Source organism: Macrosteles quadrilineatus, unplaced genomic scaffold (assembly GCF_028750875.1).
Source record: "Macrosteles quadrilineatus isolate MER2022 unplaced genomic scaffold, UCM_ALF_1.0 Scaffold_5__1_contigs__length_97177068, whole genome shotgun sequence".
In the NCBI taxonomy this organism is placed as follows: domain Eukaryota; kingdom Metazoa; phylum Arthropoda; class Insecta; order Hemiptera; family Cicadellidae; genus Macrosteles; species Macrosteles quadrilineatus.
This window is the reverse complement of record NW_026542598.1, coordinates 80,440,510-80,464,528: the sequence shown is the minus strand read 5'-3', so window position 1 is coordinate 80,464,528 and position 24,019 is coordinate 80,440,510. Positions and strand designations below refer to the sequence as shown.

Here is a 24,019-nt window from a genome sequence, read left to right as displayed (position 1 = left end):
GTGAGTAACATCAGGCAATAGGTTATAATAATTGTTAATTTAGCCTACTTACTTACTCATTTTTCATATTTTAAATTGAAGCGTATCATCCTTATTTCAATATCTGGGCATTTAAAACAGAATATTTCATGTTTAATATCCATTTATGTCACATAACAATATTATATTTTTGGTCACTTCGTTCCATAATTAATTAGTTTAGGATGGTTTAGGCATAGATTACTCCCTGGATTATGTTTAATCTATGGTTTAGGTGTCAACTCCAAAGTCCAAACTCCAAACTGTCAATTCGAATTCATTCATTCATATCTCATCTCAATGCTCTCAACTAGTAAATTCACAACAACAAACTACGACGGCGCTGAAGGGCCATAGAGAAAGAAATATTTTTACACTACTTCGACTTTTAAACTCGAAATTTCGTCTTTTAAACTCGATATTTCGTCTTTTAAACACGAAATGTCGAGTTTTAAAACACGAAATTTCTACTTTTAAACACGAAATTTCGATATTACAATTAACACGAAATCTTCTGGGAAAGGGAAAAAATTGGGACCCTTATTCTGGTACTGTCTGCGACGTAGCCGTTGCCGTCTTCTTGTTTCTACACCAATAGGATCCAATTCTTTTAAAATAAGCCTCACTTGCGAAATGGCACATTTCCATTTCCATTTCGTTTTGTCATAAGAGCCAGAAGCTCCCTGACTGCAAACCCGGTACCTATAATTAAACATACCCGGGCCCCATGATGTAGGCCGAAGCATACGCACCGACCCATGGTACACCATGGGAGGATGACTTAAGGTCATCAGGCTCACCGGCTGCCGAAGCAACCCTTCGGAGAGAGGGTTGCCCCTCAATCCTAACCAGGGATACCGGCTACTTGTTTAAGCGTCACTTCACCTGGGTTCCCCCAGGTACGAAACCCAGAAGGACCATAGTGGAATGCCCTGACGCATTTAGTGCAAGCAACACTCGGGACCTATCCAATCCCTGACAGGCAAAACCCGCCATCAAAGCCAGGAAGAAGGGGACCACCAGCAAGCTGATGGGGGAAACCCCAACCACCTATTTACACCACTACCCGATCGAGGCCTTACCCAGTTGCTGGGAAACCAGAGGTGACCAAGGCGATAGATCCCTGAACACCCCCAGCGGGCTTGAACCCAGCACCCGATCTACTTCGTTTGCCCATCAAGCCCAACATCACTGCCAGGCCATCAGGGTTTCCCAAAAGGAGGCAGGAATAGAAGTGGGTCCCACCCGGATGAACCTATCCACCAAAGGTGGCGACACCCTTTGCTCAATTGAGGTTCCAGGGAGAACCCCCCACACTCTAGATAACCATACCTTCCGGTCTCAGAGACAGGGATTGGCTGATGGAGTGCGCCCAGCCGTTGCCCTCACACTGCGGAAAGTTACGTTCCCCTAGAGTGTCCCCGTGAGCTGACGGGTACTCGCCCGATTTCACCTCCAGGAAGGCTACTTCCAAAGTCGAGGATTTGCCACACTAAATGCCAGTCGCACATCAACAAGCGGGCCGGAGTCCAAAGGATCATAGCTACAGGCAGATGATAGATTGGTGGCGCACTTCCACCTCTTGCAGAGCTGAACACCCCCCACAACCTGGATGGGGAAATGTCACTGGGTACTCTCACTTTGGGTAAACCCAAAGAGGCTGGCTTGTCCAGTCGTCCATAACTATGACCTACTTGAAAATGCCGATTCTGACACCGAGCAGTTACCTCCCCTTTGGGGGCTAACTTACCCAATTTTTCACCTCCCAGGACGAGGTTACTTCCAGAGCCGAGGATATGCCTCACAAAATGTCAGTCGTACACAACAGGCAGGACGAGCCCGAAGAACTCCAGTCACAACCACAGCTACAGGCAGATGGGAGACCGAAGTCTCGCAGAGCTGAACACCCCACCACCCTGAATGGAGGAAATGTCACTGGGTACTCTCACTTTGGGTACCACCCAAAGAGGCTGGCTTGTCCAGTCGTCCATAACTGTGGCCTACCTGAAGTGCCGGTTCAAACACCGGGCAATTACCTCCCCTCTGGAGGGCAAGAGCTAGGGTCCGCGTGGTCGCTAGGCCACGTACCCACGCAAGCGTGAGCCCCCTGCGGGACACGGAGCGAAATGGCACACGGAAGATTTCTCAGGTGCCGTTTGACGTCACTAACTGCTGACGTCACTTTGAGGGAACACCAATACCGCAACGATACGGTCGATGCCATCGGCCTCGGTGGTGTAGTGGATAGCGTGGCGGGCTGATATTCCAGTAGTACCGGGTTCGAATCCCGTCGGTAGCACTAACTTTTTGTTAACAAATTTTTCCATATCAGCAAGTTTGGTTGGTTTGGTTAGGTTATGACAGTTTAATTTTATAATTAAAAAATTATACAATTGAATTTTAGGCATTTATAATTTTATTTTATGAACAAAACTATTTTTTAGATTAGTAAACCTTAATTAGATTTTTCCATTATCAGCACGTTTGGTTAGTTTGGTTTGGTTATGACAGTTTAATTTAATAATAGAAAAATTATAAAATTTTCTGTTTCTTCAGACGCAGCAGTTAGTGGCGTCAGCAGTTAGTGACGTCAAACGGCACCTAAGAAAAACTTCCGTGTGCCCCACCGGCCTCACTTGCTTTTGAGATACCACGATACCACGTATCCAGCTTGAATGCATTTTAAATGCATCCATTTATAGCCATGGAGCCGTCATAAAGGAAGAAACTGCTTGAAGATCTGAATAGTTTCGTCTTCTGTATAGTCCCAACGCTGACAGTTTCCGTTTCAACTGTCTCTCACTTTTTAAAATATTATGTTTTGAGAGTAAAATAGCTAAAATCTCTGCATTATGAAGGCCTAATCTAAAATAATCTTGGATAAGGCGTTCTTTGTGACCTTCATCCATTATATAACAGAATGTAGCCAACTCCAACACCTAACACCTCGTGATAAGAATAATACAGCCGTCATCAATCCCCTCCACCAAATACATAAATTTCGTGTATAAAAGTCGTAATTTTGAGTTTAAAAATCGAAGTTTCGAGTTTAAAAGTCGAAATTTCGTGTTTTAAAAGTCGAAATTTCGTGTTTAAAACTCGAGATTTCGAGTTTAAAAGTTCAAATTTCGTGTTTGAAAGTCGAAAGTTCGTGTTTAAAAGTCGAAGTAGTGTAAAAATATTTCTTTCTCTTTGGCCCTTCAGCGCCGTCGTAACAAACAACAACTCAACAAGTAACAAAACTACTGTACTGTACTGGGCCCTGGGTACTGGAACCAGGAACTAGATCACGAACTTACGACGACGGACGATGGGACGGGACGAAGCTCTCGGATGAAGCCAGGGGCTTAACCAGGGGCACTGGGCAGGACAGCTAACCTCAAAATGTTATTTTGGTCTGGTCGTTTATACTCGTTTGGTGTTATTATTGAATTGTGATGTAGGATCTAGGAGTACTGTTCGTGCGTGTATTTATCTAAGTAAAATACTAACTGTATACTATATTAAATTTGTTTCACATCCAGTTTAGTTAAAGGTAGGTCCTGCATTTCTGGAATATTTTTGAAAGGGTAACAGGCCTAGACTTCCCTTCCGTATCTGTTGTAAAAAACAACCGAATGAAAATATCGATTAAGTTCGATTGTTTCATTCGATATAGTTTGGTTCGTTAAGGGGTACAGTTTCTTAACTGGGCTATGCTAATATCGATTGAAACTATCAAATTGAAAATATTGATTAATAATCGATATTTTTAAATATAGCCTATTTATTATCAAATTAAACTATCTTAACCTAACCTAACCAACCAAACTTGCTGATGGTGAAAAAATCGCATGAAGGTTTACTAATCAAATCGATGGTTTCAACCGATATTAGCATAGCCCAGTTAAGAAACTGTACCCTAGTTAAGTTAACCTAACCAAACGATATAGGCTATCGATCAAAATTTTCATTGGGATGCTTTTGACAAGAGATACAAAGTCTACCCATAAGAAATCCATAAGGGTTTCTCACATTATTGGTTTTGAATGTCAATCCTCATTGTTGATTGTGTCTTAAGTAAGTGTCTCAACAAATGTCCACACTGTAGGTCTACTGATCAATAATACCGGTACATTAAGTTTTCAGCCTGTTAAGATAATTTAGCCTATAGGCTAATAAAAACTTAGTAGATACTTACAGCTCTTCACGCGCAGCTCAGAAGGCTACAGTACAATAACAACTTAATAAAATTTGTTTGTTGTCTTGTGATTATGATTTAGTTACTTGCTATTTCCTGGTTCTGACCAGCCAGAGACAGCCTCAACTGGGTTGATTGGTTGATTTTTGGAGTTATAATTTTTCAAAATTTTTTGGGGGGACCCCCTGACCACCCTGTTTGCTACCAGGCCCCCCGGTGTTGGGGCTCCTTCACCCCCCCCCCTCAAAGCCATGTTTTAGTTACACCACTGTATAGGTTTATATTTTCATAACCTTTTTTTTTACAGGTAATTACATACTACCCTTTTTAACAATAAAATGTGGCAGGAAATCATTTACAACATTCGTTTTATGTAATGTTCAAACATTCACATTTATTTTGAGAGTGGAGACGTTAGGTGGACCCCAGGCTCAAAGTAACTTACCTGTTAAGAAATACATACTACCATTTAAAATGATAAAATATGGTGGGAAATCGATACAAAATGTGTTATATCATCTATATTATGGTTTTAAATTTTTTTAGGTTTATTTCCGTTTTATTAGACTGCACAGAGGATGAGTAGGCCTAGTGAGGGTACAGAACCCTCCACCCACTGTTAACTGTCTTCACGATCGTGAATGGAATGGAGAGGTGTGACTGGACTGTACGAACGAACATGAACATAGTGAACAAAAAAAAAACTGACTGACACTTGCACTTTGGTGTAGTCAGTATTGTCATGCCACCTCTTAGCTGTAGTTTTTACTTAAAATAGAGAAATAATTACTTCCGATGCGAAGTGACGGTGAAAGTGAAAAATAAATAAATATCGGAGTCAAATATTACTAATAATTATGGCTTACAAACATCGACATTTCTGATATATCGACTGTCCATGCCCAACACTACAATTAAGATTGCCGTTATGGGGAGAAAATCAAAGATGGCCGGTGGTCCTGCTGACTCCTAATAACATATGAAGTCTTCAGACAATTAATAAGATCTGTTTCAACTCACCAGAGCATTTTGTGATGTTATTGGCAGTTCAAAAACACAGGAAGCCTGCTGGAACATAAGAATCCTGCCCAAGTTAATCTGTGGATTCTATAAATAGGGAGAGGCAGTTCTACTAACCAGGGTCTCAACAGTAGGGAACTAGGCTGATCTAAGTCCAACGGTTGGAAGGTCTCACATCATGTCGCAGGCAAGAAAAATATCTGAGACATCATGTCGGATATACCGGTGTGTAACCCGCCTTAAAAAGTTATAAGGTTTACCAACAGGGTGCAGCACTATTATTTTTTTTTTCATTTATGACAACATCTAATTTAAAAGAACCAAATTTTCCTCGTCCTCTCTTATCGCAAACGCAAAGCACAAGTAGGCTATAGAAAGAAAGAAAGAAAGGAAAAAGTGCTTTATTCTTCACAGCTTATTTACAACTGATACAATAAAAACAAATCACACAAAACAATGGTTTATTTAAACCTTCTGTTTGGTTGGCACCCTGCAGTAAAATAACATATTTTAAAACTGTAACATGTAACTATTTAACTAGGTATACGTATATAAAAAAAAACTACATTTATAATTATTTTTAAATTTATGTATTACAGCTCGTAAAAAAGCATAAAATAAAAGCAATGTGCTATAAAAGTAATGTGTAATTCAAATCATGGTTCTTTTTTAAATAATAATAGCAGAAACCTAAAAAGAAATCTTTTGTATGGCCTATCTGTGAGGGAGGAGGCTAGGTTAAGTAAAAAATATGCATGGTTAATGCTCTTGAATATACAAGGAGGAATTACAAATAAAAAAAATGAATTGGACCTACTTTTGCTTGAGTCTAATATATCTGTGCTTAGCTTAAATGAACATTGGCTTAAAAAAGATCAAATCAATATTTTAAATGGTATAGAAAATTACACAGTTGCTGCTCATTTTTGTAGAGAAAATACAGCTCATGGAGGCTCATGTATATTAATAAAAAATAATTTGAATTTCTTTGAAAGAAAGGATCTTTGTATATTCAGTGATGAGTTAGTTTTTGAAATGTGCTGTATTGAGATAGTTTGTTTCAATGCAATTATTATTTCCATTTATAGAATTCCATGTATTTCAAATTTTAGAATTTTTTTAAATAAATTAGAAAATGTGTTTACTTTACTGCAGAAAGAGCTAGGTTCTAAGGATGTTTATATTGTAGGTGACTTTAATGTTGACATTTTAGATACATGTACTTTTCCACAACAGAGATTGGATTTTTTGAATTTGTTAGATATTTTTGGTCTAGGTATAAATATAGAATCACCAACAAGAATTACGCTGAATAAAATTTCATGCATGGATAATATCATAACATTCAAAACTAAACCAATTGATACAAAAATCTGTATGAATATTGAAACTGGTCTTTCTGACCACAGGTCTCTTTTTATTTCTTTACAGGAAAATGATGAGGATAGACAAAAATTACACACTTCTTTTAAGCAAAGAATTTTTTCTGAAAGAAATATTAATAACTTTATAAACTTTATCAGCAAAATGAAGTGGAATACTACAAAAAATAACAACCTTTTTATAAACAGTAATAATTTTTTTGGTTCTTTTCAAAGAATTTTTGAGGAATCTTTCCCTTTCAAACCAGAAAACAGTAAATAAAAAATGGGTAACACAAGGTATTCAAATTTCTAGTCAAAAGAAAAGAATGTTAAGCAACTTAGCAAAGAGTTCTACTGATGTTAACTTTATTGGCTATGTAAAAATTTACAAAAAAGTTTTTAAATCTGTTTGTAACCTAGCAAAGAAAATGTATAATTGTAGTTATATAAATAAGGCTAGTAATAAGACTAAAGCAGCATGGGTTGTGGTTAAAGCCGAACTTGGTTACAAGCCAATCAATAATTCTTTTCCTGATTTAGTTATTGAAAGCAAGTTAGTCTCAGATGGCACAGTTATTGCAAGTCACTTTAATTCTAAATTTATTGAGGTAGGGAAGGATTTAGGGGTAAATTTTTCCAAGAGTAAGGCAATGGAACTAGTAAAAAAATCAATCACACATAGGCCTGATATTTTAACTTTTAGTTTAGTTACACCTCAGCAAGTTATCAAAATAGTCAAGTCACTAAGCGATAAAAAAACGGCTGGTTGGGATGGGATTTCAACTTCTATGATAAAAAAAGTAATTAAGTTTGTTGCTGAGCCATTGTCCATAATCATCAATCAGACTTTAACCAATAGCACTTTCCCTAATCATTTGAAGTATGCAGAGGTGAAGCCATTATTTAAAAAAGGTTCTAAGAGTAATTCAGATAGCTACCGACCTGTTTCTGTCCTGCCTTCTTTTTCAAAGATATTTGAAAAAAAATGCATTCAATCAAATGTCCTATTTTCTGGAATCCAATAACTTATTAGCTGATGAACAGTTTGGTTTTAGGAAAAATTGAAGTACCACTTCCACTGTGGCTCATTTTGTAAATTCAATAACACAGAGCTTGGATGGGTCACAGAGCACTATTGGTGTGTTCTGTGATCTATCCAAAGCCTTTGATAGTGTACACCATCAAATTCTTCTTGATAAATTATCCTCCTATAGATTCTCAGAATCAGTTATTTTGTCGTTGAAATCATATTTAAACGATCGCTTTCAAAGAACAGTTATTATTAAAGAAAAAATTAAGTATGCTTCTGAATGGGAAAAGATTGTTATGGGGGTGCCTCAGGGCTCTATATTAGGACCGTTATTGTTTTTGATGTACATAAATGATCTACCTAAGAATGTTAAACCTAGTTTGTTGTTATATGCTGACGATACGACAGCCATCATTAAATCAAAAGACAGTCATGAACTAAGTTTAGCCTTGAATCAAGCTCTTCAAGATCTGTCAAAATGGTTTAAAGTAAACGGTTTAAAAATGAACCACATTAAAACACAAATAGTAAAATTTCAAACTGCACAGTGTAGGGACGATCTTGAAGGCTTTGTTTATTTTGATAATGATAAAATAAATCTTAGCAACACAGCAAAATTTGTAGGAATTGATGTAGATAGCTTATTGAATTGGAAAAATCACATTCATAACACCTCTAAAAAGTTAAACTCAGTATGTTTTCAAATGTTGGTCTTAAGAAATGTTGTTGATTTAAAAACTAGACTAATGATTTATCACGCTTTATTTTCCTCAATTTTACAGTATGGAATAGAGCTTTGGGGCGTCACATCTGATTCGTATCAACTTTTTAAACTTCAAAAAAGAATACTTAGAATTATGACTTTTAAACCCGTAAAACATTCTTGCAAACAACTTTTTAAAGAACTAAAGATTCTAACCGTCCCTAATTTGTATATTCTTAAATGTTTATTGTATGTGAAATCACATTTTGAAAAACTCCACAGTGAAAATAATCGACACAATTATAACACTAGATTTCATACAGATTTTCAATATCCTATACACAGATTAAATCTTGTAGAAAGGACGCCTTCTTACATGGGTAAAAGATTTTTTAACAATTTGCCTGGGTACTACAAATCTATAATAGGATTAGTATCTTTTAAAGAAAAAATTTTTGAATTTTTGTTGGAAAAGAATTATTATAGTATTGATCAGTTTCTCGAAGACAAATCAATGTGAATTGTTTGTTTTGTTACCTACTATGTATTTATTTTTACCAATATAAGCTAGTTTATTTTAGTATAGTTTGACAACGTCACCTGTTTTGTCTGGCTGTGCCAGAACATAAAAAAAACGTTTTGTGACAATAAAGATGACTTTGACTTTGCAACATTAATTCGTGTAAAAAAGTGGGTTCAAGTAAGTTTCATGATTTTTAATTGTAATTGAATAAAAATAGAGAAAGAAATAAAATTTAGCTATAAATTGAATTCATTAATTATGTCCCTCCTATATTTCCATGCCCTACTTAAATCCTGGGCTAAAGCTCGCCAATTCCACCCATTAAAAAAAACACTCATATTCTGTTTCGTTAAACGTATTTTTTCCAAGCCAAAGACGTCTGATATGTTTTAAAATAGGGCAAATTGCAATAAAATGATATGCAGTAATATTGATATGCAGTTTCATTTTGTTGAAGATTACAGAGAGTGCAAAGATAATTTTGTTCAGACCACGGCTTGTAGTTAGATTTATCAATTCTGCTCTAGCTTTAATAGCCCAAGAAGCAATATGCGTATTGTTGAGCATTATTGGGCTCCTATCGCCAAGTTCAAGGTCGAGCGTCAGTAATTGCCTGTGGTGGACAGAGGTCCGCACTCGGCCAACACACTCCTCCCTCCACCTGCCATGCAACACTTCCGCCACCGTCCTCAGCTGAAGGCCCAACCCCTCTGGATCGAGATCTTGAAAATTAAACTCAATATTGCATTTTTGTCCCAAATACTCCCATTCTTACACCAAGATGTTTTTTTCTCGATTATTTGTTTTGCTAAAAAGTTCGGCAATCGTTTGGGTGGCAAAGTTAAACATCTCAAAATATAGTTATTTAAATTTATAGTGTAAAAATAAAGTTTATCGAAGTATGTTTCAAGGTATAATACATATTTTGGCGTATTATAAGGCAGTGCAAATATTTTTTTAGAAAAAAACGTTTGTACTGATTCTATTATTTCACTTTCTATGAAACCCCAGGTCTGTGCTCCATAACAGATTGTAGATCGCACAACATCCTCGAAACACGATATTTTGGAAATCATTGGCACTTTATTGTTTTAAATAAAAAATTCCATACAGTATTGATAACAAATTTTCCTACTCTGGCTTTTTCCTTAAAATGGCTGTTCCATGATAGGTTGCTTGTAAATGTAACCCCTAAATACTTAAACTGATTTACCACCTCGATAATGTTTCCCTTATACCTCCACTTATCACGTGCCTTTAGTCTTCCACCCTTTCTGAACACCATTATCTTAGATTTATTTAGATTGACAGATTCCAAGTGTCACAATAGTTTTCTAATTTTTTAATCATATGCTGCAGCCCAGTGCTCATTGAGGAAAGGAGAATAATATCGTCTGCATAAAGTAGCACATTTATTTTAACCCCATTGACGTTACGCCCCCCTTCCACCACTTCTGGCAGATCATTTATAAATAGGCTGATTTATAAAGCACAAGTATAACTACAATAAGCATTTTATACTGATACGCTAACCCCGTACGAAGGACGGGTACTCTTAAAACATATGTAAAGATCAAAAGGTGTCTACTTCACGTCCTCTTCCCATTGCAAAGTACAGGTACAACAGCTAGTATGTATATATATATAAATAAATATATATATGAAACGGGTACAACAGCTAGTATATGTATATAGTACCTGGAGACCGAGCTTTGCTCGGGGAAAATAATTCCCCCACTCTGCGATGCCAGCCTTTACTACTTCCTTCACCATTTCCTACGTCATTGTTTCCCTCCCTTCTCATAGCATTTAAGTATTAGAGATGCATTAATCTAACTGACACAAACGGTTCCTACAGTCTGCGATGCTAAACTTTACTACTTCCTACGTCGTGGACATGTTGTCATCTATATCCATTGCATTTTAGTATTTTAAATACATTAATCTAATTGCCAACAACATTTCCCACACTCCGCACTGCTAGCATTTACTAATTCCTATGTCTTGGACATCTTTCCATCCCATCTCATAGCATTTCAGTATTTTACTTTCAGATACAGAAATCAAACTGTTACAATTGGTTTCCAGTTCCCAGACTCCACAGTGCTTGCCTTTACTACTTCATTCACCTCTTCCTACGTCGCGGACCTGTTTCCCTCCCTTCCCAATGCATTTTAAGATTGTAGATACCTTAATCTAATCGTCGTTAACAGTTCCCACACTCCGGACTAACTCACCTTTACTACTTCCTTCGCCACTTCCTACGCCGCGGACCTATTTCCTTCCCTTACCATAGCATTTTAAGATTGTGGATACCTTAATCTAATCGTCATAAACAGTTCCCACACTCCGGACCGCTCACCTTTACTGCTTCCATCACGACTTCCTACGTCACGGACCTGTTTCCCTCCCTTCCCATAGCATTTTAGGATAACAGATACCTTAATCTAATCGTCATAAACAGTTCCCACACTCCGGACTACTCACCTTTACTACTTCCTTCACCGCTTCCTTCGTCACGGACCATGTTTCCCTCCCAGTCCATAGCATTTTAGGATAACAGATACCTTAATCTAATCGTTTCTAAAAAATCTAAAAAAAAAAAAAAAAATATACAACAAAAATTAAGGAGGGGTAGTAAAAATAAAAATGATTGGATAACTGTGGGTATTAAAACATCTAGTATACATAAGAGACAACTACATCAGTTAGCAAAAACATCTGTGGATCCGTTATTTTTGGATTATGTAAAAAAATATAAGAAAATATTTAAATCTGTATGTAAGGCAGCTAAACTATTAAGTAACCGGCTTAAAATAAGCAGTGCTACAGACAAATCCAAAGCAGCATGGAATATTGTAAAAACGGAGCTTGGCAACATTGAAAAATGTCAGAATTTTCCAAACTTGATAGTTAACGACAAGGAAGTGACATCAGGGTCTGAAATTGCTAACGTTTTAGATATTAAATTTTTACAATCATCCAATTCATTAAATATTGTGCCTTGTGTTGAAGATGCCATTGGTTTCCTTGACAGGGTTTTGCCACCTTCTTTGCCAGTTTTTTGTTTCAGTTGTGTAACAATGAAAGAAGTAAAAGATGTTATACATTCAATTAAAAATAAGAAGTCAGTGGGATGGGATGAAATCTCAGTAGACCTCATAAAGGACAATGTAGACATAATTGCCAAACCTCTATGTAAATTAGTCAACCAATCTCTAACTGAGGGAATCTTCCCTGACCAGATGAAATATGCAATAATAAAACCAATTTTTAAAAAAGGTGGAGTCAATAACCCAGATAATTATCGACCAGTGTCAATACTACCAGTTTTATCTAAGGTTTTTGAAAAAATAGTTTGTAAACAAATAGTAGCATTTTTTGAATCAAATCATATTTTTTCCAGCAGTCAATATGGGTTTAGATCTGGCAGGAATACTTCAATGGCAATTACTGAATTGGTAGAGCACATATTGGAGGCCTTGGATGGATCGCAGAGGGTATCTGGTATTTTCTGTGATCTATCCAAGGCTTTTGATTGTGTATTGCATGAGATTCTATTAGAAAAGTTAAAAAAATATAATTTCTCAAAAACTGCAATTTCTTGGCTTTGTTCATACTTAAGTAACCGTAAGCAACGAGTTTTAATTGAAAGAGATTCATTAAAATTTCAATCAGATTGGCAAAAGATTTCAGTTGGTGTTCCCCAGGGTTCAATCCTTGGCCCAATATTGTTCTTAATTTATATAAATGATCTTGATGGCAACATTAATACAAACCTCATTTTATATGCAGATGACACCACTGCCCTGCTTAAGGCTCAAAGTGTACATGAGCTTAAAATACTTACTATCAATGCTATGGAGGAACTTGAAGTATGGTTTCGTACTAATGGACTAAAACTAAATTGTGAAAAAACAAATCTGATGAAATTTCAAACAGCACAAAGTAATGACTCTACAGAATTTGCAGTTGAGTTTTTAAATACTGAAATTACATCTAAAATACAGAATAATTTTTTGGGATTAACAATTGACGAAAATTTAAACTGGAAAAAATACATAACAATACTCAGTAATAAGCTGAATTCTGCTTGTTTCCAAATGCTTGTGTTAAGAGATAGAACTGATTTGGAAACTAGATTAATGGTTTATTTTGCCTATTTTTATTCCATTATGAAATATGGAATTGAGCTATGGGGTTCATCGGCTGATTGGAAAAAAATATTCAAGTTTCAAAAAAGAATTGTTCGCATTATGACATTTTCGCGGCCACGAGTCTCATGCAAGCCAATCTTTAAACAGTTAGGATTATTGAGCCTTCCCTCTCTCTATATATATTCATGCTTACTGTTCATTCAGAAGAATTTTGATCTTCTTTGTGGACAGCAGCATTCACATGCATACAACACAAGGTGCAAAGACAATTTTCAATACCGAATACATAACTTAACAATCTATGAAAAGGGCCCTAGTTACATGGGTATGAAGTTCTTTAATAATCTACCGACAAACATTAAAAGCCAAATCCGTTTAAAGAGTTTTAAGAATACTCTAAAAAGTTATCTTTTAAACCAAGTATTTTACTCTGTAAGTGACTTTTTAAAAAATTAAGCAGCATTGTTATATGTAATTGTTGTTTTGGAGTCAGACAAAAATGTTCTGTAACTTAATTGTATTTTTAGGTTTATATTGAATTGACAATGTCACCAGTTTAATAGCTTTGCTATGTACAAATGTTTTTATGTGACAATAAAGTGAATTTGAATTTGAATTTGAATTTGAAATTTGAATCGTCATTAACAGTTCCCACACTCCGGACTACTCACCTTTACTAATTCCTTCACCACTTCCTTCGTCGCGGACCAAGTTTCCCTCTCTTCCCATAGCACTTTAGGATAACAGATACCTTAATCTAATCGTCATTAATAGTTCCCACACTCCGGACTACTCGCCTTTACTACTTCCTTCACCACTTTCTACACCGCGGACCTGCGCCGCTTCCTTCGTCGCGGACCATGTTTCCCTCCCTTCCCATAGCATTTTAGGATAACAGATACCTTAATCTAATCGTCATTAATAGTTCCCACACTCCGGACTACTCGCCTTTACTACTTCCTTCACCACTTCCTACGCCGCGGACCTGTTTCCCTCCCTTCCCATAGCATTTTAGGATTGTAGATACCTTAATCTAATCGTCATAAACATTTCCCACACTCCGGACTACTTACCTTTACTACTTCCTTAACCATTTCCTACGTCGCGGACCTGTTTCCCTCCCTTCCCATAGCATTTTAGGATTGTAGATAAAATATCTGGTTTTACATTACCTTTATCAGTTCCAAAAGTAACTTTCGTCAACGTGTGTTACATGTTTCGGCGAGCTGCCATTGTCAAACACTTCAATACAGGAAGATGTAGATCCGCTTGAATAGCTTCGTTACAACACATCACACGACATACAACATTTTTACACGACACGTACGACATAAACATAAAAATAAATACTTGTAGTTTGATAGGCCTACCATGAATACGTAACATTGCCGGTACACGAGCGGGAACAGACTGTCGGTGGAGGGTTCAAGTCAGCGCTATCTGGTTGAATTATCTTCGTTATCTGTTGTGGTCAGCTGATCAGATTTGTTTCCTTGTTGCAGTAGCGTGTTAAAAATTATATTTGACTTAAACTGGAGTTTATCATTCAGGATATGGTTGTTGGAATTCAGATTTTTTATTGATTTGTATATTTCAAACTCCTCCAAGACGTCCATTTTATTTCCCTTTTGACAGTAATGTAGTATTTGCAGACCGGTGTTAATGTCATTCATATCGTGATTACAGTCAATAAGGTGTTGGGCAAATGTTGATTTTTGTGTGTCTGTTCTCGGGTCTGGGCGGTGTTCTTTATAGCGGGTTTTAAATGCTCGACCCGTTTGTCCAATGTAAAAGCTCGGGCATTCGGCACAATTTATTTTGTAAATTCCTGTTGAACTGGATCTATCGGTTTTGTTGTTAGGGCTATTGTCCTTTAAGATATTATTTACTTTGTTACTTGTTCTAAAAGATAAGGCGATGTTGTTGTGTTTTAGATGTCTCTTGAGGTTATACTGGATGTTTTCATTGAATTCAACACAGACGTATCTTTTATCAGGTTGACGGGGTTTTGCTTCGTTTTTCCGTTTGAGCTGATTGCTGATGAGTTTATCAATTAAACTATCTTGGTATCCATTTGAAGCGGCAATAAATTTGATAGTTTCTAATTCCATCTTGTAATTCTCAGTATTTAGAGGGACATTTAACAATCTGTGAATCATACTATTGTAAGCAGCTATTTTTTGTGAGTAAGGGTGGTAGGAAGTTGCATGAATCGTTTGTGTTGAAGTAGTAGGTTTGCGATAGATGTTGTATGATAATTTTTTGTCTTCAGTTTTTTCTAATGTTAAATCTAAAAAGTTGATCTTGTTTGATTTTTCTACCTCAAGTGTGAATTTCAATTTAGGTGCGATGCCGTTCAAGTAGTTTTGGAGTAGTTCTAGTTGCCTGGCATTGCCGTTGAACACTACTAGAGTGTCATCAACGTATCTGAAATATGATACTATTTTTCCTTTATATTTATTTTGATCTGAATATATGTATTCTTTTTCGATGTGATTTAAATAAAGGTCGGCTAGTATGTCTGATAACGGGGAACCCATTGCAAGGCCATCTGTTTGGGTAGTATGCCATCTGGTATTTTATATGCACAACACATTAGCATCGTTCGATGTAGTAAACCTTTACACGAACGTCCCAATTGAGGAAACTTTATCTATTGTAAAAAATCATTTGAACGATAGTAATTTGTTACCAGAAGCCGTAACAGAAGTTATGATATTACTAAAAGAAGTACTAAACCAGAACTATTTTTGTTTTGAAGATAAATTTTATACCCAAACAGATGGCCTTGCAATGGGAATTAGTAAAGGTGAGTAGTCCGGAGTGTGGGAACTGTTAATGACGATTAGATTAAGGTATCTGTTATCCTAAAATGCTATGGACTGGAGGGAAACATGGTCCGTGACGAAGGAAGCGGTGAAGGAAGTAGTAAAGGTGAGTAGTCCGGAGTGTGGGAACTGTTTATGACGATTAGATTAAGGTATCTGTTATCCTAAAATGCTATGGGAAGGGAGGGAAACAGGTCCGTGACGTAGGAAGTCGTGATGGAAGCAGTAAAGGTGAGCGGTCCGGAGTGTGGGAACTGTTTATGACGATTAGATTAAGGTATCCACAATCTTAAAATGCTATGGTAAGGGAAGGAAATAGGTCCGCGGCGTAGGAAGTGGCGAAGGAAGTAGTAAAGGTGAGTTAGTCCGGAGTGTGGGAACTGTTAACGACGATTAGATTAAGGTATCTACAATCTTAAAATGCATTGGGAAGGGAGGGAAACAGGTCCGCGACGTAGGAAGAGGTGAATGAAGTAGTAAAGGCAAGCACTGTGGAGTCTGGGAACTGGAAACCAATTGTAACAGTTTGATTTCTGTATCTGAAAGTAAAATACTGAAATGCTATGAGATGGGATGGAAAGATGTCCAAGACATAGGAATTAGTAAATGCTAGCAGTGCGGAGTGTGGGAAATGTTGTTGGCAATTAGATTAATGTATTTAAAATACTAAAATGCAATGGATATAGATGACAACATGTCCACGACGTAGGAAGTAGTAAAGTTTAGCATCGCAGACTGTAGGAACCGTTTGTGTCAGTTAGATTAATGCATCTCTAATACTTAAATGCTATGAGAAGGGAGGGAAACAATGACGTAGGAAATGGTGAAGGAAGTAGTAAAGGCTGGCATCGCAGAGTGGGGGAATTATTTTCCCCGAGCAAAGCTCGGTCTCCAGGTACTATATACATATACTAGCTGTTGTACCCGTTTCATATATATATTTATTTATATATATATACATACTAGCTGTTGTACCTGTACTTTGCAATGGGAAGAGGACGTGAAGTAGACACCTTTTGATCTTTACATATGTTTTAAGAGTACCCGTCCTTCGTACGGGGTTAGCGTATCAGTATAAAATGCTTATTGTAGTTATACTTGTGCTTTATAAATCAGCCTATTTATAAATGATCTGCCAGAAGTGGTGGAAGGGGACAATTCAGTAACTCCCAATAAATGTGTGTTGTTTAAAACACAATAATTTTAAAATTAACAGCTGTTTTATTAAAAGGTATTATCCACATGACCAAAATGTAAACAAATCCGAGGAGGGATATTTAAAGGCTTCTGGGGCAGAGCCCTAAGCGAATTTACTTAGTTTTTCTCTTGATAACTCATCTACAGACCAAGACCTTTCTTTGGACACCTCTACCAAGTTTCTACGCCCAACCGTTCTCTCAAATTAGTGGAGACAAAGTTTCCAATTAAATATTTAGATCCCCCATGTTAATCTTATGGGAAAAAACCCAACTTTGATGGAAGATCCTGACCAAACTAATAAAGATATCAAAAAACGAAAAACACTTTGCAAAACTACAGATCAGGGCAATTTTTTTGACACTTTAATCATCAAAATCGTTCCAAAAATGAGGGAGGAGTTCTGTTCACAAAAATCGGCTTAGCGTATTATATACAGGGTGGAGCGCAGTAATTTGCTTATTTGGGAGTGGAATAAAAAAATTATGAACATGTAGAAATTTAATTTTATATTTCACTTACATTGAACAGTAATGGAATTTACAAATTATTTTGTTTTAAATATTATATCTGGCAAATGTTGACCTTCCCGATCCACACACTGCTGCATACGTTTTCTGAAGTTCTCATGCACTTTTTCAAGCATGTCGACTGGTATTCTGGCAATCTCAGCAGCAATATTGTTCCTTAGGTCTTCCAGGGTTTTGGGACGGTTGCAATACACCTTGGACTTCAGGTAACCCCAAAGGAAAAAATCGCATGGAGCTAAGTCTGGTGAGCGACGGCCAGTTCAGATCACCATTGCGAGAGATGAGCCGTTCAGGAAACATTTGCCTCAAAGATCAATGGTAACTCTCGCTGTATGTGCAGTGGCACCATCTTGTTGAAACCATGTATCCTCTAATTGCATTACCTCAAGTGCTGGATGGAAAAAATCCTGCAGCATAGTTAGGTAACGTTCGGCATTCACAGTTGCCGGAAAAAAGTAAGGGCCAATGATGCCTACTCGTGATAAGGCGCACCACACAGTGACGCGGTCCGAATGCAGAGGTCTCTGATGAACTTCTCTGGGGTTTGTGTCACTCCAGTACCGCATGTTTTGCTTGTTTACACACCCACTGAGATGAAAATGTGCCTCATCAGAAAAGAACACAATTGCGTCACGAGGTATGGTTGCAAGCATGTCTTCACAAGATGTTCGTCGTGTCAAATAATCCCGTGCTGACAATTGTTGGACCACACACATTTTATATGGGTGAAAATGCAGTTCACTATGGAGAATCCGGTGGAGAGAATGCCTTGAAATGCCAAGAGCAAGTGCTTGCTTCCGAGCAGAGCGTTTCGGAGATTGCAATACTGCTGCTCTAACTCGTTCGATATTTTGTGGTGTTGTAACACTCCTCGCAGGTCCTCTTCGTACAGATGACACATTCCCTGCTGTCCTGAATGCATTCACCCAATTCACAACTGATTGCCGTCCAGGAACACGTCCGCGTGGGGAAACAGCGAAACGCAAACGGAAAGCACGTTGCACTGCAATTATCGAGTAGTTATTTGAAAAATATGCTTCAACACAAAATGAACGCTCCTCACGTGTCCACTCCATGATGGCAACTCAAAATGAGCTGAAGACAAACTTCCGGTCAGTCACAACAATCATCGCCCACTTCCGCCTCTTTTTGACTAACAGTGCTGCCAACCACCTGCAACTCAAAATAGCAATTTCCCGCGCTCCACCTTGTATATAGATTGTTTGCAGTCTAAGAAATTGGTATTTATTTGAATCTTTGAACAGGTGCCATTTTGTACTGGGTCAACCTTTTTGAGTGCGGTTTGCGGCGTTGTATTCTACAAAAATAGACCTTTAATTTGATGTGCATATCAACCTATGCTTACATTTAAGATTTTCTCCTGACTCCTGGCGGGCCGTCCCCCTGAGGAGGTAGCGGATCACTGGGGTATAGGGCAGATATTCTTCCAAGGGGCCAGGTGTTAGGTACATTGTCTTCGTCTACGATTATTGCCAAGTCGTCAACTTCAGGTGGAATAGTTCTTTTGTCTTCATCCATCCAGGCTTTCCACTTCAGACTAAGTTCAGGTGTCACAACATCATCCCAACCTAGTTTCGTTCTCCATATATCCTGAACCAGTAGTCTCCTTTTACTGTGGTAGGGGCAATCAGACCTAGAGGATCGAAAATTGATGTAGCTGCTTTAAGAATCTCTCGTTTCGTCGGATACTCAGATTCGAGAAATTCAAGTTTTTCCACATTGCGATGGAACACAAAGCAGTCGGATTCAGCGTCCCACCATAATCCAAGTACTCGTTCTGTAGGAAGTCGAGTATCGGGCATCAAATGTTTGGCTTGGTTGGCTTTCAGGTTTTCAGGAATTTTCTAAAGTACTTGTTTTGAATTAGACATCCAGTTACAAATTTGGAACCCTCCAGCTCTATGTATCCCGATTATTTCTTGAACACGTCGTTAAGCTTCCTCTTCTGTGTCGGTCCAATCTAGCAGGTCGTCCGTATATTCTTTAGTCAGTATGGAATTACTAGCTTCAGGATACGAAGATTGGAACTGTCTTGCATTGTAGTTTACAACAAACAGTGCAGAGCTTGGTGAACATGTTGCTCCGAAGGTCATCGCTTTCATTATGTAGGTATCTGGGGGTTTGGTTTTGTCTTTTCGCCACAGAAATTTTTGTGAGTCAACATCTTCAGTTCTTATATTCACCTGGTGAAACATCTCCTTTATATCTCCTGCAATAGCAAATTTTCCCAACCAGAATTTCAACAGCACAGATGGCAATGGATTCAAATAGTCAGGGCCGCTGAGTAGTGCATCATTGAACGAGACTCCGTGAGATTTAGCAGCAGCATCGAAAACCAATCTTATTTTGTTAGGTTTGTTCGGGTTCGGTACTCCAAAGTGGGGTAGATAGAATGTTCGACCTGTTATGATAGCAGCTTTTTCAGGGCTGAGTTTTCTAATATATCCTTTTTCCATGTATTCGTCAATCTTGGTTGTGTAAGCCTCTTTAAATTCCAGATCTTTTTCCACTTTCTTTTTAAGAGTATTTAATCTTCTCAGAGCATTGTCATAGCTTGAAGAAAAATTAAATTCCTCATCTTTCCATAAAAGACCAACTTTGTAATGATCTCCGGTTTTCTTTATAGTATCCTCAAGAATTGATACTCCATGTTCTTCTTCTATGGACAATTTCAGGTTATTTGATCTAGTTTCTCCATATTTCTCTAATTCAAAGGATTTCTTTACCATGTCATGAAGCGAAGATTCTTCATATGAGAGTAGGGTAAAATTCTCATCCACACGATCTCTGAATTGTACACACTTCCCATGTAGAGTCCAACCAAGAAGGCACCATGACAGTACTGGGGTGTTAGTAGGACCTTCAATAATCTTACAGGTTAGAATTAGGTTGTGACAGTTGTCTTGGCCTATCAAGAGAGTGGGCCTGACACTCGCTAATGGAAGAGGTTGGTTGATCGAGTCTAAGTGTGGCCAGTTCTTCCTCATTTTGACACTATCTATTTGTTGGTGTGGTAACTCTAAAGTGGACTGAGTTCTAACCCCTTTCAATGTAAATATTTCATCCTCGTAAAATCCTTTTATTTTTAAATCTATTCTCTTTGATTGAGATTTAACGTGTCTTGTGTTGTTAGACCAACATGTTGTCAAAGGAACAATCTTACCCTTTCAGTCGAGCCGTCGTCTAAAAGGGCACAAGTATCTACCTGGGACTTGGGACCGTACAACGTGACAGGACAAACACGAAGCAAAACACGGTTTGATATGTTATCTTCAAAATGATTACCGATTACTTCATCTCTAGATTTTAAATGTCCCTCATTTCTTTTCATTGGAGGTCGTTCAAGATTGGGGTTATGTAAGAGTCAGTGATCACAGCTTACAACCGTTTACACTACAAGCTCTTTTAGATTTACAAAATTTAAGTTGATGTCGTTTGAAACAAGAAAAGCATAGCTTTTTCTCACCTACCATTTTCCACCTTTCGGAAATATCAGCTTTCCGAAGTATAGAGCATTTGTCATTATCGTGCTTACCACCACAGAACACGCAGGTAAGTGGGCCAACTGTGGGAACTGCTGCTTTTGAAGAGTTGGTCAACACAGGTTTGAAGTAATTTTTCTTTCTAGTCGGGACTTCCTTGTTTGGATGAAAATAGATACTCATGATAGAACATTGTCTCTCTAACCAATCTGAAAAATCACTTAGGCTAGGTCTAGTTAAACACATACTGCTCACATGTTGAGCCCAATGGTACTTCATTTGATAAGGCAATTTTCCTAACAGTTCACTGAGTAGTTGGGGGTTTGTCATGTAGTACTCCATATGAAGAGACTCAGCTGTCGAGGTAAAGTTAAGAATGGTTGTAGAAAACTCGACTCGAAAACAGGGGCTAGCATTCTAGTTTGGTTCATCATAGACTCAATGATAAACTCAGGCTTACCGAAACGCATCTGTAACGTTTTAATTATAATTATGGCATGCAAGTTTTTACTGGAAACAAAAAGAGGTTTCACTATTTTAAAGGCTTTGCCTTCAAGACAGTTTCTAAGTCTAGCTAGATTGTCATCATCAGAATACAATTTTACGGTATTTTCAAATGCAGAAAAGAACATAGCCTAGGCCACTCATCTGGTCTACCACTAAAGTTTGGTAGTTGTTGGCGGCAAAGAGAGGTTGGTTGAATAGCTTTTTTGACTGAATCTGCTAGTAATTGTGCAGCTGTGGTCATAGCGGTTGATGAACACTGATGAACTGTCGGTTCATTATCATTCAGCCACTTTACGACTTTACTCTCAGATTCTCTCTCCTCTCTCTGAGATATTAAGCTTTGACTTATGCTTACCTCAGATCCGCAGACTTGACTACCATTTGCCGATAGTGATTTCATAGAAGCCCTTATTTCCAGCATTTGTTTACATCGCTCTAGCTCCCTCTTGTCTCTCAGCCGTTGTCGCTCCATTTCCTTCTCCAGCCATTGTCGTTCCATTTCCTTCTCCAACCGTTGTCGCTCCATTTCCAGCCGTTGTTGCTCCATTTCGTTCTCCAGCCGTTGTCGCTCCATATCCTTCTCCTCCATCAGTTTTTGTCTTTCCAGCTCCTTTTCTTCAATTTCTCGTTCCAGTTTTTGTATTTCTACCAACTTTTCAAGTTCTATTTCCATTTGTCTCCTGTTGCTTGATGTTGTAGACTTACTTTTTGTTTTCCTTGAACTAATAGAAGTGATGCTGGTTTGTCTCAATGCTATTCCTTGAGTGTCATTGTTGTATTCTCAGAAACATTCTTTGATAATTTGTCAGTATCATGATTTTCATTCTGATCAGGGGTATACCTTTTTGGAGGTTTAACTTCCCTATTACTTTTTCTGTAAGACATGGTTTTTTTTTTTAGTTTCGGCACCAATATTAAATTGTCAATGATCAAAGTCAGATAAAAGAATAGTCAATTTCAGTACAACATTTTCAATCACTATTTATTTACTCATTTTAACAATATTAAAAACATGTGATAATTAATCTTCACAAATAAATCATACAACAGAAATATAAAGATTAATCAATGGTCATACATATATATGAAATTAGTCATTAACAATGTCTATAAACAAACAAACAAAATGATTTTACACTATTTTCCTTAAGAATAACATGGAATTCTAAATTCACAATTTTTGAATTTTATTCGTAACTAATACACTTACAAAACACGTTAATATACTTAATTATTTGTTTTATTTAAGCTCTTTAAAATGCTCTAGAGAAAAATTGGGAAACTTTGTGTTTTGAGGGTCAAAGATTACAAATTTTTACCACATAAAACCCTGTTCCATGGACCGATTATGCCGGTTTCATTAAAATTTAACCAACAGTACTCGAGTTATCATGTTTACGGACACGTATATAACATGGATATATTATATTATATATATGAATATAAACACAATATTTTGAGTGGATGGTACTTTAGGCTTCTGGGGGCATCGAAATGAAAACGTAAATCGGTTTTGGGTCTATGTTTTACCATAAGACCTTCGGTAATAGCTTATTTCCTATATGGGAAGTTCGCTAAAATTGTATTGATTAAATTGTACACTATAACATAACAACATAGGTTACTACACAAAAATTTCAACTTTTAAGGTGGTGTGAATAATCTTTCAGTGTACTTTTTATGCAAATCTATTAGGACCAATTTCAAATTATTGATATGTACTTTTCTTAGGTAGTTATTTAAGTTATTTTTTTTACATTTACTAAAAATTAAAACAATTGTATCTGCATGAAACCTTACATTACATATTACAATGAAGTACTTAAACTAAAGCTATTTTTCTACAAAAGTATCTCCATAGTACCATCCATAGTATCTCTCTTTAAAATTTTATCATCACAATAATTATTCTCCGACGACTCATTAACAATTTTATTATTCTTAGCAACTTGTCCATCTTTACTGATTTTGTCCAAGTTGGTGTTCAAGCAGGATTCCCCTTTAGAAACCTTGCATATTGCAGAACAGGCAACACCAATTTTGAAGCACAAACAATGTGATGTGGTGTAAAAACACCTTTCATACATACTGACGTTTGCAGCTAGTAATCAATACCATTATCAATCAATAAACCCATACAGAGCATCATTGTCGGTACAAGCATTTTTGTCCTGAACAATGGGAACGAGGTTTATGGGGTAAAAATTGGGGTTTCTCATTTAATTTACCCTCAAAACACAAAGTTTCAAAATTTTCCTTCAGAACATTTTAAATAGCCTAGCTTAAAAAACAAATAATTTAGTATATTAACATGTTTTTGTATTGTTATTGGTTACGCATAAAAATACTAACATTTGAAATTTTAAATTCCCATGTTATTCTTAAGGAGAATAGTGTAAAATGATTTTGTTTGTTTGTTTATAGATATGTCTTGATAAAACTTGTCAAATGGTCTCATG

The 24,019-nt window shown here is 37.1% G+C and overlaps 1 protein-coding gene and 1 long non-coding RNA gene across 3 annotated transcripts in view; one reads left to right on the top strand and one right to left on the bottom strand.

Moving 5' to 3' along the window:
* Window positions 1-234, bottom strand: part of LOC128994364 (pyrimidodiazepine synthase-like) — a 53,420-nt gene extending 53,186 nt beyond the window's left edge. Inside the window, exon 1 of one of the 2 annotated variants that reach the window (XM_054418892.1) lies at window positions 57-234. In XM_054418892.1, coding sequence (XP_054274867.1) covers window positions 57-60 — 4 coding nt within the window. In that variant the 5' untranslated portion in view covers window positions 61-234. The remainder of the gene's footprint in view (window positions 1-56) is intronic. The other variant, XM_054418893.1, reaches the window with a different exon arrangement.
* A 3,066-nt stretch (window positions 235-3,300) lies between these two features.
* The window catches only part of LOC128994367 (uncharacterized), a 40,519-nt gene continuing 19,800 nt past the window's right edge, over window positions 3,301-24,019 (top strand). Inside the window, exon 1 of the long non-coding RNA XR_008490889.1 lies at window positions 3,301-3,553. This is a non-coding gene — a long non-coding RNA (uncharacterized LOC128994367). The remainder of the gene's footprint in view (window positions 3,554-24,019) is intronic.